Here is a 13,529-nt window from a genome sequence, read left to right as displayed (position 1 = left end):
GCGTTAAATTTTGATTATGCCATGTGATTTTGGTCGAAATCCAAGAGATGGCGTTTTTTGCCGATTTTGACAAAAGTGGGAAGGCTATACCCTTCCCACTTTTTCATTTTTGGGCAAATTTTAAATGTTGCTTTAAATACATGATTTCGATTCAAAATTGAATGATAATCACGGAAATCAATCTTGTTTTAACATTGGCCTTATACTTTTTGAGTTAAACGTAAAAATCAAGAAATAAAGTTAGTGCGCTAACATTATTTGGTTTTCTTTTATTAAATATTCAGCTAGTGTAACAAGAAAACCAATCACTAATCCGAAATCAGCGTTAAATTTTGATTATGCCATGTGATTTTGGTCGAAATCCAAGAGATGGCGTTTTTTGCCAATTTTGACAAAAGTGGGAAGGCTATACCCTTCCCACTTTTTCATTTTTGGGCAAATTTTAAATGTTGCTTTAAATACATGATTTCGATTCAAAATTGAATGATAATCACGGAAATCAATCTTGTTTTAACATTGGCCTTATACTTTTTGAATTAAACGTTAAAAAAAAACAGATGTAAAGTTAGTGCGCTAACATTATTTGGTTTTCTTTTATTAAAAAATCAGCTGGTTTAACAAGAAAACCAATCCCTGAATCAAAATCTTTACGCAAAAAACTAATCCTAATTTGGCCAGGTGCACAGATGGCTGGAAAGCAAATCAGATAAGTCCGTGTGGCTGCTGCTGAAACTTCTCGATGGTGTATTCCGAGGATTCTCTCAAGTGAATCGCAGTCAATGGCTACTTTTCTCTCAAAAACTCTTAGAGTACTATGAATTTTTTAATTTGCTGATCTAGGTAGTTTTTGCCAATAATACCTTAAGCGGACTTTTCGTTATTATTGGCTTGGGCGTGGCCGATATTTCCGTTTGTGCAGCTGGACTATTAGCTGCTACCTTAGCAACTGTAACGGCATCGGTATAATCTTGGAAAGAAGTTTGGCTTCCATTTCTTTTGATTTAAAGAAATGGCCTATAAAACCAAAACAATTCTAAATCGAATTATTCATCCTTAGGTATTCAACCAACCTTGGAGCTCAATCAGTAATGGCTTGGTGACCTACAACGGCGTGTTGGTTGGAACTGTTACAGCCAGCATTTGCCCACCTATCGTGGTGGCAACTAATGGACCTGCTTACCTTTCTTGGTGTTTAATAGGATTCGGTGGAGTAATGAGGTACTAGTGAATTTTTCCTATTTGGCAGTATGTCGGTTTGAATAATGTTGTATAATGGTTAAATTGCATTACCAGTGCTTTAGTCACCTCCGGCATGGCAAATTTGTGTAAAGGCGCATCACTTCCGCCGATGACGGTTCCCTTCAATCTCATAGACCTCTTGCTATTCATTTGTCTACCGTCGGCTCTGACGCATCTTGCACCTACTGTCTCAGCGCAGAATGCTACCACATTTAATTTGGCTGCGTCTAATAATGACAGTTTGATAGTCCTGAATGCTACGGTGCCTGTAATCACGGAATTAGAGCTGGATTGGATAATGGGAAGTAGCGATTTTGATTTTGACCTGCAAACTATATAGAGTATTCAGCGAACAGTTTTTTCATCAATATAATTTTAAAGGTATTACGCGGTAGTTTAGTGTCAATGGGACAAGTCTACGCGGTCGAAAGCATAGTTTGTTCAATCATCATGTACATGGGTATAACCATGTTTTCTCCGATGCTTTCGATTGCTCTGTACGGGGGTTCACTTTTAGCTTCAGTCTGTGGTAAGTTAAGATTAAGAAGTTGTTCAATTACCAAAGAATAGCAAAATAATCCGTATTTTGGCAACGTAGCACTTTATGGCAAGTTTTTAGTGCCACCTATTTCACCTCAACCCGTCACCTCAACCCATCACCTCAACCCGTCACCTCAACCCTTCACCTCAACCCTTCACCTCAACCTGGCTATTTTTTTGGCGCCATCTAGCGGCCAATATAATGAATAGTCCTACAAACTATAGAGACCGGCATCTCCCTCGATTTTTCCCTCGATTTTGACACCAGTAGCGCCACATGCTGCGTGAATTTTAACAAGCCGTGCGCGGAACAGTTCTTCCTGTCAGCTGAGTTCATAGTTAAAATGTCCGTTTTATTCGAAAAGTGCCTCACGTGTGGGGCATCTATAGATCTTTCTATCCTCGAAAAACACGTTACAAACTGGTAAGTTTCAGACACCAAATTTAAAACTAAACCTTTTTTAACAGGGCTAGTAAATTTGTAATAAGTCTGTGCAACAATCTAATGTCACAGTGCTGACTGCTGAGTGTTCGATATAAGAAGTTAGTGCAATAGTAGCTTAATAGAAACCTTTGTATTAATCCCTATGAGTTTGTTTACCCTAAATTAACCTAACCTAATATCATATTTATTTCATCTGTTTGTTTTTTTGAGTTTTATCCCCCACAGGAGAAACACCCGTTCTAGAAAAAGTATTCAAGTTAACATACTTCAACTTAAAGAGTTGTTAGGTAATTTATTACAATAGCCTAATGCTGACATTTTACATAACTTGGCTGTCTTTATAGATCATAGAGTTCCAGTCGAAGAAATCTGCCAAAAACTATCAGTGTCCAGGAGAACACTCTTTCGAGTCATGAAAGAATCCAACTTATCAGCTAGGCCAAACTACACCCATGTTTCTGACGATAAGTTAAAGGTTTACATGACAGGGGTGCTGAATAAAAATCCACGCTTTGGTTAGTTTTTTTGTGAAGCTCCTTTCTCTCTCTTCTTTGAGTGCAAAATTTTGTTTTTGTGTTACAATTAATCCACAATTTAATCCTTTCTGTTTTACTTTAGGTTTGCAAATGTTCAAGGGATACTTAGTATCCCAAAATGTTTTATTAAAACAGAAGAGACTGAGATCATGCTACCAGGACGTCCGAATAAGTGAGAATGCTCCCATGACCTATAGGATCCATCGAAGAGTGTACCATGTTAGATCCCCACTAACCCTATGGCACATAGATGGGCACCATAAATTTGACAAGTAGTCATCAAACTTTGTACTTCATTAATTTAAACTTTTATTCTATTATTTTTGTATCCGGTCTAGATATGGATTTATTATCCATGGTGCAATCGATGGTTACTCCCGACTCATTCCGTATATTTCTTTGGAAAATAACAATAATTCTGAAACTGTTGTTGGCCTTTTCGAAAAAAGTGTAGAGGAGTGGGGTTACCCAGCGAGTGTAAGGTAATTACTAAAAAATGACAAGAAAATCAATAGAAATGAATGACTTTAAAAAAAACCTTGGTCTAGTTAACAGATTTAGCTATACGTTATATTTTTATTTTTCCAGCTGCACCCCACATGTTAATTAACATATTCTGTAAATTACAGGTCAGACTTGGGTGGGGAAAATGTGTTGGTTGCAGATTTTATGATAAACGCCAGAGGTGTTAACCGTAACAGCTTTCGCACTGGAAAATCTGTGCATAATCAACGAGTAGAGCGACTGTGGAAGGATGCAATTGAACGGTGCACAATTACATTTATGGAAATGTTCCAGTAAGTCATAAACATTTGTCTAGTGTATCAGTAATAAAAAAATAGTTTTATTTATTCCAATCTTTAAATTCTAAAGAGAAATGCAAACTGACGGTCTGTTAGACGTGGACTCCGAGATGGATCTCTTATGCCTACACATGGTTGCATATGATGTAATCCAGCGCTCTCTCCAAGCTTTTAAAAACGCCTGGAATTGTCATCCCATTAGGACTGAACACCATAAATCTCCTATGGAGCTTTACATTTCAGGTCTTACTCAGCTGAAGGAGGATGAGGAACAAGGAAAGTTTGAAGGACAAGTAACTGAACTCATCCAGGTAAAAATTATCAGCAGTTTCTTCACTGTTCTCTCTAATTTTGTGTTTCTATAATTGATTCAGGGCAAGAAACTAAAACCCTTGACTGAATGGTGTGGCTATGCAGATACTTTCCATCGGTGTGTCTTGGACAAATTTAGAGTCGATCTTTCATTACATGATTTAGTTGCCGGGGAAATCACCATCGATCCAAAATCTGTTGAAATAACTAATTTAAGACAAAAATATCAACAACTTAAGTTTTTTTTCATGCAGCGCGTAAATGTTTGATTCGACGTGCGTTGCTACGTCATGCATCATGAACAGAAAGAATAAAATTATTCTCTCTTTTGTTTTTGTTTTCTATCATTTCTTTTCTTATTCTTTTTTTTTCAACGCCATCAACCATTTTTTAAAACATGTTAACGACACAGCTTTAAAAAAAACGTGTAGAACTGTATTTATCGGGGATTCAGGGTGGTGGGTGGCGAAGATTATCCCAATATCCCACCCACCTCTTTTTTCAACGTGGGAAACAGGAGGATAGGAGTGAAAAAGTAGAATTTCAGAAATGAAACAAATTTGGTGTAAAGCAAAAAAAAAAAATGCAACTACTTAAGAAACAATAATTGAGGAAGAGAAATGGTTAAACTACAAGTAGATATCGGGATGCTGACTTTGGTCACCCCCTCTCCTTCCTTTGAACGTGGGAAACAGTAGGATAGGACTCGAAAGGCGGAGCTTCCCAACTGAAACAAAAGTTCTCTACATTTAGGGCGACATATGCGCATATCTGAATATCATCTACTGAAGTCAGTTCGTTTTTTACGTCAGCAGCGTCAAGTTTGTTCCTCATCTGTCCTATTTAAAATAAGTTTTTTCTATTGTACATTTGGATTGCAACAATGGATAAAAAGTCTCTGGAAAAAATGATTCGAAACATCATGAGCGGTTTGAAGTCTGAAGATCCGGATAGCGACTCTGATCCTGATGGTAATAGTAAACGGTTGTTTTTCATCAAAACGTTTTAGATGTATTTGTAAAAGATGTTATTTTATTGTTAGATCCTAAACCATCTACGTCTAGTGGTCGAGGTCTCCCTAAGAAATCCCTGAAAAGGTTGCAAAAAACCTTAAAAAAGAAAGCGAACAAGCTCGGTTTTGAACAAGTCGATGAGCGTCGGAAGCTGTTTGCAAAGAACAAACTAGGCACGCCATTCTCTAGCTTTGTTTAAATTTTGTTGTTTGCAGCCTAATGTATTTTTTATGCTTAGAAAATGTTGGCTTTACAAAAAATTTCCGTTGCTTGCCCAAAGTCTGCCGTGACGTAAACGTTCAGAAGCCTTCTTGTGTGGATCAGCTCGTGAAAGCAGGACTTTGGGGAAGGGAAGTCATTTTTTTGAAGAAGATGACAAACCAACCGTTAAGTCGAAAATAGAGAGGTAAAATATTTTATTTCGAATTTCTTTAACAAAATATAGCTAAGTGTGTTATAATTTAGTGTGTTTCCAGAAATTGTGGGGGGATTTAAAATGATGAAATCAAACAAAAACGCCCATTGGTAGATGGGAGACAGTTGAAAGCGTTGTGTGCTCAGAATATTTATTTATCGCCGTTGCAGAAAAATATTGCAATAGTGGAGAAAGATCTCGAAAGCGAAGAATCGGATGGACAAGAAATGGATGAGTTGTGTTTGGAATCCTGTGCTAAGTGTGGTGAGATCATGGATATTGAGGTGATTGAAGAGCATACAAGGAAATGTGTCGGGAAAAATTCTAGTATCGAGACAGAAAAGGTTGATCATCAAGAACAATTGCCTGCTGTGTTGAACACAAATGGTCTCAAGAAAATGCTTACACATAGATCCAAATTTTTTACTGCCACCGATGAAATGGCGTATGCAAATAGGGAGGAATTTGGGAACTTCGTAACTGTGTTGAGAGTCAGCTACATTGACGATGCGATTCGTTTGTCGAAATGTCCCTTCTTCATGTAAGTTTTTTTTTGCTAATGTTCTCTATGTATGTTTTAGTAATTTGAAAATTTTATTTTCAGATCCAAAGTGAAAAGACCTCTCATTGTTTCTTTCAGTGGAGAAGTTGGGGTGGACGGTGGTGGTCTTAGAAGGAACTTCCTTTCAATGATCGTGGATTATGGTGTTCGTGTCTTTGAAAGACTCGGTACGGAAGTTGGATTGGATACAGCAGATGTAGACGACATACATTTCATGCTTGGTGTTTTTCTAGGCAAGTTCTTAATATTTTTATGCGTCAAATATTTTAACACTTCTTTATTTTATGATAGGGCTAGCCATAATTCAAGAGGGTATTTGCTCGAAGTACATCATTAGAGCCTGGAACGCCTGCGGAGGCAAATCGAATCGTCATCATCCGTTTATTCGTGGCTTACAGATGCTCGAATTAGATAATGTAATATGATAAATAATTTCAGTAAAAATTTCATGGTAATTTACTTAAGCAATCTTACAGCTATTTCTGGATCCGGATGTTCGGTCAGTTTTCATCTGTATTCCCGTAACCGTCGCAGTGATCGTTGAATCGTTGGATGTGTCCTATATGTTATATGCACAAAGCCCAGAAGCTACCATGTGCCAGTCTATATCTTACAATTTCTTTATTCAGTTTTTGAATTCTGTTGCTAATGGTGATGTGTTAATGCCAACTGGCATTAAAGTAAATCTTTCCGATGTCTATCTCTTCTACACCGGATCGAAATATGTACCAATAACCTATGATTCCTCTAAGTATGTACTTGAATTCAAATTGAATGACTCTCGGAACCGATTTCGCCCATCCTGCAAAACTTGTGATGGTTGCGGAAAGCTCACAATCCCAATAGTAGAACGGTATGAGGACATGGTGGAGGGATGGATTGATGCCATTTGCAATCTCGTTTCCGGTTTTACTACTGCCTAGCCGACAAAACGGCTACATGCTGTATGGATCTTGGATAACGGGACACGTAAAATAAAACTTGATTTAAAGGGGTAATACGCATTTTCATGTTTTCAGCGGGGTGGTGGTGTTGACTGGCTGGTTGTATGCAGCTGTGTAACACCAGCAGTTCCTGTGCACTGCAAACGTACGTGTTTTTCATGATTATCTCCAAACTCAGAATATTTGTAAACCATGGTTTTTATTTCGAACTCTTAAATTAAGCTCAATAACGAGTTAGTTACACTTCGAAATACAAGAACAAGACCTTGTCATCTTGTACAGCAAAATTGTCTTCTTCCAATAATCGAATGTCCGTCAATTGTGGCTGCTGGCGTTGACGAAAATACGTGGCTGGCTGATGTTGCTTCTGAACGGCTTTCCATTTCAAATTACGCACCAGTTTGTCCAAAAAAAGATCCTCCGGTCCGCTTGTCTAATATTATTTTGACTTCAAAAGTATCCCACTACGCTGTAACCAGAGCGATTTAGGACTAGAGCGAGACAAAGACTGAATCCTCGCTTTTCGTTTCATCACCTGTAGGTTGATTATCCCCTTTATTACGTTTTCTTGCAGCGGCTTCTTTTAAGCCCTCAAACTGAAAACTTTAACTTCAAGTGAGGTTACCGTTTCTGTTCATGTTGATGCCAAACCTTCGTTCATTGTCGATTGAAGAGCTTTACAATCTATTAAGATGGCATAATAGATTGTTTTGGAGAAAATTAGATATGTGAAAAGAGAAGATATAAAGCATACCAGATTTCACATTATTTCATTTTCAAGTTGGTGGATTTGCTGTTGAAGTTCATCGATCAACAAGTGGAAGGGACCTTTGAAGCCTTTTTTGCTGTAATTTTTTCTCTGGCGATTGAGTTTAGAAAGTTTGACTTCCCATGAACTTCATACCGCCTCTTGCTTTTAGATCTGTTAAATTACAATCATGTTTAATAAAATGCTTGGAATTTGCATATCTTGAAAAGCATTACCTCTTTCAATAACCATTATTTTCACGGTCAAAATTCAGTTGAAGCTTATCATTTTCATCTTAAATAACACATAAAATGTAAAATAGATTTCACGTTTTTTAAATTTAAACAAAATACCTCTAAAGAATGAAAATTCTGCAACTTAGCCTGTGGTTTGTCGAAATGCGCACACGGTTTGTCGAAATGCGCGCGCACGGCTTGTTAAAATTCACGCAGCATGTGGCGCTACTGGTGTCAAAATCGATGGAAAAAACGAGGGAGATGCCGGTCTCTATAGTTTGTAGGACTATTCATTATATTGGCCGCTAGATGGCGCCAAAAAAATAGCCAGGTTGAGGTGAAGGGTTGAGGTGAAGGGTTGAGGTGACGGGTTGAGGTGATGGGTTGAGGTGACGGGTTGAGGTGAAATAGGTGGCACTAAAAACTTGCCATAGCACTTGGGCTTACCGACAATTATGGCGCAATTTATTCCGGACTTTGGGGTTACAATTCGGCGCTAACTACATGAGCTATCGCAGTCACCTTTTACATTCCCACTTTGCTATCAGTTTTTAATGCGGCTATGGCTATCGTTTTCACAGCGGCTGCCCAGCGCACATTTGGTCTGGTACTGGCACCGGTACGTAACACTATTTTTTTAGTTATTATTTGAATTTTCGAAACAAAACTTACCATCTTTAACAATTGTGGAATGTTACGAGAGAACCCATGAACATATGAGCACTTTTCGTTTAGGCTGGATTACCTATTTTGACAATTCCCTTCGTGGTTACTAGTTCAATGTTTTTAGCCGTCACAAGCGGAGCCGGATTTGAGAGATTAATCAAGGCTCCCGACGGAAGGCCTCCAGAACATCAGCGAAGAAGATACAAAAAGTCGACTATTCAGAGCGAAGCATGTGATGTTTAAATTACCATTGTTAGTGGTGGCAATTGATTTAAGTCCAAACACGTACGGTTAATAAGGAAAACAAGGACAGAAAACTAATTGGACAAAACATTAATTCGACGATGAAATCTACTTTATCCCCTTTAAAAAAAAAACACAGAGGGCATTATTGCAATTAAAATTGCTAATCCTGTCGATGGTACCTAATGAATTCTAATCATAAGTGAGAATCGTGATAAGTAGTACAGGACGCATTTTGAAATATTCGGTGACCGACCACTAACTGATAACCAAACTGTACGCGCAGTTTCAATCTGGGTATCTTGGAAAAGTAAGTATCCGAAAAGATTCCAGTTTAGAGGGAAAAAAAACCTTTCTAGATACTAAGCGTACGAAAATATTGAAACGCATCACTGTTTAAAATCAAAACGCGTGCATGACAAGTCTGTTTCAGATAATAAAATGAATTCAGTCAAGAATCAGTTCCATCCTTTTGGCTCACAGGACTACCGGTGAAAGTCAACAAGTTGGCAAAAGAATAAGGTCGTTTTAATCGCTCTAATTTGTTACCGACCAAGAAATGGCATATAGTAATATTTAGATGGCTAGACGAACAAAACAATAACACACAGTATACCAAAATCTATCGATCGTAGTCGTTGGTAGGGCATGAGTTGGGTGAAAATGCTTATTTTCAACTTTGTAGAAGTGGAAAAAAAAAAAAAAAAAGCTGGACCCCAGCCCCAATGATGTTTGCTACAACGTCTGGTAGTACTAGTTCCGTCAGTTCAAGAGATTTTAGAAAACTATGGTATCGCGAATGTATCAGCGAATACAGTAACAATGCCGTCATTTTCAAAGAAGCTTTCCCCAATTGATAGCTAATCTATACGCTATTAATTCTCTCGATTAAAATGCACTCTTGACATATACCTCTGTAGGTCAATCATTGAATCTTTTAAAATTAACGCTCATGAAAATTCAGTCGTTAAGTAAATATCATGTATGCGCAGGTAGACGTAAAAAAGAAAAGGAATACTTATTGAATAACATAATTGGGATGCACAACAAGGAGAGGATCCTCATCTTCCGTTACTTCTTCCTTACCAGCTAATCCAGTTCGGCTCAATGGAATAATAACTTGATCCTAAAATAAAATAAATACACATTAATAAATTAGTCAATTCGCATCTTAGTTTAGCATTCACCTGGTAAATAAGGCGACTGACTACACGTTCAACGAGCAGTTTCCGTTCAGTCAATTCCTGTTCCGTTTCAATCTCATCGGCGATTTCGTTCAAATAGCAATTAATAAGAGCACTTTTACGTGAACTTTCGGCTATTGAAAATAAAACAACGTTTCATAAAATAAGTCAATCGCGAATTCATAAAAGAGAAAAAATTTAACTTACTTTCATCCAAAGTCTCTTGTCGTCGCAAGTACATGAGTAAATTGGAAATGGCTTTTTAGCTCTCGTAAGTGATAGAAATCTTTTTCTTTTGCACTGCCGAATCAGAAGTTGCATCGCTAGCTGTTTGTTTATCAGTGTCTTCACTTGAAGGCACGCCATTAGTTTCGTCTTGTTCAACTGAAATGTTTGCCTGCTCAGCGTCTTCCAAGTCAATGTCGGGTTCTTCAACACGAATAATGGACTTGTTTAGTAAACGATATGCTTCTTTAACGTGGTCCTTTGTGACTAGGCTAACGCAGTACATACGCGCCATTGCCTCTGATAGTCGAATTAAGCTCTCAAGCTGACGTACGGTAATTCTTGAGGCTGACGATGTAGGACCACCATCACGTTGACGTAACTGCCGGTATGCATTAACAAGATATTCAAAAGCCTATTTACTGAGCTTCGGCTGGAATTTTCGGGCAAACGTAATGTAGCGTCGGATATCTTCGGTTTGATACACACGCTGGATTGATTCAACGTTCCTCCTGTGAAGATCAACGATGCTGCGGGCGATAGAATAGTCAACCACCTCGTTACACTCATCCACTAAGATGAAGAAGAGATCAAAACGAGACATAATAGGCGCCGTCATCATCACGTTCTGCTTCAATGATTTTGTGCGGTCATATCGGCCTCCAATAGGATTAGCAGCTGCCAAGATCGAAGCTCGGGCATTAAGTGTCGCCTCAACTCCCGCCTTGGTGATCGAGATTGTTTGCTGTTCCATTGCTTCGTGAATAGCAACCTGGTCCCGAGGATCCATCTTGTCAAATTCATCGATGCAGCATACACCATTGTCTGCTAACATAAGTGCTCCAGCTTCAATAACAAATTCGTATGATTCTTCGTCTCGTACCACAGCAGCGGTCAAACCAGCTGCACTAGACGCTTTTCCTGAAGTGTAAACGGCACGAGGAGTGAATTCAGCAACCTGTGTTTACAAAGAACGATAAAGACAAAATTATTAAGAGGTTGTTATAGAATTCACCTGTTTGAGAAATTGTGACTTTGCTGTACTGGGGTCCCCGACGATGCAGACGTTGGTGTCTCCACGCAACGTGGTGTGCTCAACAGTTTTCTTCGGCACACCCCCAAAAAGCATAAGAAGAATACCTCGCTTGATTTCGTCGTTGCCGTAAATTGTGGCAAACAAACTTTTAATCAAGTTATCATACAAGTTGACGTCCTGGGTCATGTTGTAAATACGATTCTAATCTTGTTCTGACATTTGATTCTTGATATCTACAGCTGTCATTTCCTCTTGATGTAAGTCCTTGCCACCAAACTAATAAAGAAAACATCAAGACGTGGCAAGTTATTAGAAAATAGTGAAGTGGACGTCATATGGCCTACCATAGGATTGCTTTGGGTAACACTGCAGGCCAGGAAAGCCAATCGATAATTAAGATCACGAACACCCAAGTTCTTAAGACCACGGACACCTTCGGATTCCGGACCTTCGCCGGGTTTTCGTGCCGAACTTTCAGCTCGGGCGCCAGGTAGAGAAATTGATCCGACGTCGGGGACAACGATAAGCGTTCCGGTGAAATCACATTTATCGCCAGCCTGTGCTGTTTCCACGGCTTCGTCTCGTAAAATGACCTCAACGCTAAAAAATTTTCAGGTCATTAATCATACGAAAACTTTAAATGTGACGTTACTGAGTTTACCTTCGTGGAATACAACCTCGCGGTAGTTCGGCTTGGGTTTCCTGAATTCGGACTTTTTGAAAATCAACAAACCGGGATTTGTTAACATTTAGCATGAATCTGCTTCTGTTAAAGCACACTGGATTCCTACAGATTGAAGGCTGTGTATACTGCAAGACAAATTGTTGTGTTTAGAAGAACAACTGTGATGTGTTTTCTGCACTTTACCTTAAATTGTTGTTCAACATCTCTTATGACAGTTTGGCAGTCAAGACAAACAAAGGTAGCACTGACTAATTCTGGATGAACTGGGTGAGTACGAATCACCTGGCCAGAGATCTGGAAGAGAGAGCCAATGCTAGCTGTCTTTAAATCTCTGACCTTATATTTTGAGCTAACATCAACAAAGCTTATGTATAGTTCTTTTTCAACATTGAACTCTGCCTTGTCTTTCACATAGCTGTATACAGCTTGGCAGAGGAAAGGGTAAACTCTAAGAGAAAAAATAGTTTATATTTTACCGTTTTTTAGTTAGAAACTCAAATAAAGTACCTGTAGTATTCCGCTACTATGGTGACTGCCAAATTGCTGTTATATTTTTCTACATCCTGAAAGCTTACTTGGAGGGTGTTGCGTTCTGGTTTTACTAGTTCTTTAGCCTTTTCCAAATACTTAACTTCATTGTCAACTTCAAAACTGTCAAATTAAGGCTTTTTAGTCACAGTAGAAACCATATGGATTCTGAATCATGAAACCTTTACCCTTCTAGGAAATCCAAGAAAAGCTTCTGACACCTTTGGCCCACATCATCCTTTACTTTATTTTGAACTTGTTGAGCACCAGCAACATCCATACTTCTGAAATCGAAAAAAATTTGGGAACCAAGTTCAAGGGACTGTACTAGTTGTGCTTGTGCAAGAACGGCTGTGGACACAGGGCAGACAACGAAATTGTGGCGCGAAAAAAATACTAGGAGAGTTTTCCTGTCACAGCATTGCCACGTTCTATTTTTCCACGTTTGCTTTGCCATCCATGGCGCGCCCGCGGCCCGCCGCAAAATATCAAGGTAGTGTAAGCTTTTTCCCCCTCAAATGTTGTTACTAGAGCAACAAAAAGCGGGCAGTGACGATAAATTCGAAAAATGAGGAAAATTTCGCAACATATTTTATGAGACTTCCCAACCGCTAAATAACATTACGGGTTGGAACTGTGGATACCTTGATGTAAGTTAGGCGCGGGAAGCAAACACAGTGGAACTGGAACGCATGTCTATAAAAAAAAAGCTGACAAAAGCTGTTGTTATTTTGTTTATTACAAAATTGTTGTGTTCCACTTAACTGAAAAATGTGCTTAATTATACTAGAATTTCAGAACAATAAGAAACTTTTTTTATTAACAACAGCAAGCAATGCATAACAAGAATTTTTTAACTACAGAAGTGATTGCCGAGCCTAGTCGGCATCATGTAGAGTATATACGCCTTCAAGAACATATGAAAATTAATCAAGTTTTCTTGGGACTTCTCACGATATACGTCTACTCCAAAATGGCAGACCAAATATCCATTTGTTCTCGCGAATACTACGAAGTAAAGCAAACTGTTGAACACTTATGGGTGTATAACTTATCGTATGTCACAATTACTCAAGAAATTGTCGACTATTTTGAACAACTGGTAGGGCCGATTGAGTTTTTCGCCATGTACTTGGACAAGGGTTTCGACACCGATTTCTTATGCAAAG

General features: G+C 38.6%; 2 protein-coding genes and 3 pseudogenes across 3 annotated transcripts; 4 read left to right on the top strand and 1 right to left on the bottom strand.

Annotated features, from left to right (window-relative positions):
* The first annotated feature begins 1,081 nt into the window (after positions 1–1,081).
* On the top strand, positions 1,082–9,160 carry LOC123470783 (annotated as a pseudogene).
* On the top strand, positions 2,059–4,205 carry LOC116935144. Of its 2 annotated transcripts, none has more exons than XM_045171610.1 (8): positions 2,059–2,203; positions 2,435–2,511; positions 2,569–2,739; positions 2,843–3,032; positions 3,099–3,242; positions 3,390–3,557; positions 3,634–3,874; positions 3,938–4,205. In XM_045171610.1, the coding sequence occupies exons 1-8, from the start codon at positions 2,124–2,126 to the stop codon at positions 4,142–4,144; spliced, it is 1,278 nt and encodes a 425-aa protein (XP_045027545.1). In that variant the 5' UTR covers positions 2,059–2,123; the 3' UTR covers positions 4,145–4,205. The 2 variants fall into 2 exon arrangements, with proteins under 2 accessions (XP_045027545.1, XP_045027546.1); XM_045171611.1 differs by having other exon boundaries at positions 2,108–2,203; positions 2,450–2,511.
* LOC123470785 lies at positions 4,693–5,125 on the top strand. Its single transcript, XM_045171612.1, has 2 exons — positions 4,693–4,846; positions 4,918–5,125. Exons 1-2 carry the CDS (start codon positions 4,759–4,761, stop codon positions 5,085–5,087), a joined length of 258 nt encoding a protein of 85 aa, XP_045027547.1. The 5' UTR covers positions 4,693–4,758; the 3' UTR covers positions 5,088–5,125.
* On the top strand, positions 5,412–7,065 carry LOC123470786 (annotated as a pseudogene).
* A 509-nt stretch (positions 9,161–9,669) lies between the features above and the next one.
* Positions 9,670–12,744, bottom strand: LOC123470782 (annotated as a pseudogene).
* Between the last annotated feature and the right edge of the window lie 785 nt (positions 12,745–13,529).

Source organism: Daphnia magna, linkage group LG3 (assembly GCF_020631705.1).
Source record: "Daphnia magna isolate NIES linkage group LG3, ASM2063170v1.1, whole genome shotgun sequence".
NCBI lineage: Eukaryota > Metazoa > Arthropoda > Branchiopoda > Diplostraca > Daphniidae > Daphnia > Daphnia magna.
Note: the sequence above shows the minus strand (reverse complement) of the source record. Positions and strands in the feature narration are given on the sequence as shown.